At 42.8% G+C, this 2137-nt stretch overlaps 1 protein-coding gene across 2 annotated transcripts in view; it reads left to right on the forward strand.

Annotated features, from left to right (window-relative positions):
* Positions 1–1277, forward strand: part of LOC102292994 (phytanoyl-CoA hydroxylase-interacting protein-like) — a 9468-nt gene extending 8191 nt beyond the window's left edge. For both annotated transcript variants that reach the window (XM_005952541.3, XM_005952542.3), the window contains exon 6: positions 169–1277. In XM_005952541.3, coding sequence (XP_005952603.3) covers positions 169–543 — 375 coding nt within the window. In that variant the 3' untranslated portion in view covers positions 544–1277. The remainder of the gene's footprint in view (positions 1–168) is intronic.
* The last annotated feature ends 860 nt before the right edge of the window (positions 1278–2137 follow it).

Raw genomic sequence — 2137 nt, forward strand, 5'->3', positions numbered from 1 at the left:
TAAACATTTATTCTTCAAACTCAATAAATTTGTGGATATTTGAAAAAATATATACTTTTTAAATTATTATTATTATTATTACTATTTTCTTTAATTTTACCAAGTTGGGTAAATAACTTTTAAAAGTGCACAAAAATATAAAACACACCATTTTTTGTTTCTGTACAGATCCGAGCAGATGTCCTCTTCAACAAGACCACCAACATGTACTTTGGGGATTTCTACTGCATGTACACGTCGTACCACTACGTGATCCTGGTCCTCGCTCCTGACGGCTCCAAAGGAGACGCTTTCTGTAAAGGGAGGCTGCCAGCCCTCGACAGGTCCGGCAACCGCTTCTTGACCTGCACCGAGGAGGAGGACGGCTCGCTGTCTTTCCGTCACGCTCAGGATGTCAACCTGGAGGTGATGTACACGGAGCCGGTGGATCTGAGGCTGGGAGCGGTGTCACAGATCAGCGGGCACCAGCTAATGAGCCTGTCCACCGCGAATGCCAAGAAAGACCCCAGCTGTAAGGTCTGCAACATCAGCGTAGGACGTTAGCGACTCTTCAGACTGAAATAACCAGCTCGTTTGCATAGCAGCTAAGCTACTAACTGAATTTACCTGCCACGCTCTGGCTCGTTACTGTGCCTCGCCTGTTTCAGCGGCACACTACGAGCAACATTTGCTGTCTATTGTGACAGTGCCCTCTAGTGGCCACATCATTATGACGGAGGCAAAACAGAGGCAGGTGAAGAAGCAGCAGAGCCAGAAGTTGAGATGAGCTCGGGGTGGATGGATGGGTGGAGAGGAGGAGCGAGCTGTTTGTTTTTTAGCTGCAGGTTTAGAATTGTAATCAAAATGGAAACGATATCAGAGCATTAACAAAATACTTGTTTTAACTCAAAGCTAATCGAGTTGGTGTTCCTCACTGCATGGATGACTGCACCTTTCACAGTCGGCTAAAACAGAGACTCTGATGTGGCTGAAAGCAGATGCATCCTCAGTCATGTTTCCTCTCCTTCTTCATGTCCTCGTCACCTTCACATGTTTTCTGTCCACCGTCTCTGACAGGAAGCTGCAGGCAGGAAGCTCGCAGCACTTTTATCATGTGACTGATGGCTGAAGTGGACTTTACAGATTAACTGCTTCAGAGGTTTTATACTTTGGTAATCTGATGAAGCTCTTTCCTGTAATTAATTTTTTAACTGAATGCTTTACATTCCTGTTTTCCTCGTTTGTAGACCCCCAACATCACCAAACTTAATCTACTAATTAAAAATATTGAAACTACAGCTCCCAGAATGCTTTGAGTGTGTTGTTCGTGTGTTATTGGGAAGGGTGAGTTAGCAGTCAGCCGGTGTCTTTGTGACATTGAAGCAAAGTCGTGTCAGCTGTAAGCGGTGTGATGTTATTTTTAGAGGAAACAAGAACATGCTGCTGATTCTGAAAGGCTCCAGAAACCAGGAATGTGACATTAAAGGGTTAACGACGCACTCACAGTCCAATATCTATGTGATCTTTATTATTTTATCTTTGGGGTGGGACTCAGTTTCTGAGAAGTTACTTATTGGTTGGCTGATTATGCCGAGGAAAGAAAACAGCTTATTTATGACAGGAGACGTGTGGACGGAGCTCCTGATGGTGCACCTGATGGTGTGGCTGTGGAGCTCAGGTAGGACTTGCTCTAAAAACACTGAATTTGAAGTCTCACATCAAAAAAAAAAATCATCATTGGCCTGACTTTGGCACAAAAGAGTGTTTTAACTTTTTATCTGGAGTCTTGGAATAAATGACATCGCTGAGCGGTTATTTAAAATGCAAAACTGCAAATATAAAAATGACTTTGTGCTGGATAACAGTTGAGAAAATCTGAATCTGAAATCCTGGTTTCATGTACAGTTCAGTGAGCTCAAGATGCTTTTCAGTGTAAATCAGGGGTCGGCGACCTGTCTGATGATGAGTGCATCTAAACGTTCCTCAGAAGTCAGTGTGCCGTATGATGCATTGGCATTAAATGTAATAACGCTGTATATGAACAGTTACACACTTTATAGGATCATACTTGTTCACAGATGTTTGCAGCTGTCAGCGAATAGTTATCAGATAGTTTGAAACAAAAAAGACTTTTTATCCACAACAGCAAATGCTATTT

This window comes from Haplochromis burtoni, unplaced genomic scaffold (genome assembly GCF_018398535.1).
Source record: "Haplochromis burtoni strain Fernald_Lab_line unplaced genomic scaffold, NCSU_Asbu1 Contig_1776, whole genome shotgun sequence".
NCBI lineage: Eukaryota > Metazoa > Chordata > Actinopteri > Cichliformes > Cichlidae > Haplochromis > Haplochromis burtoni.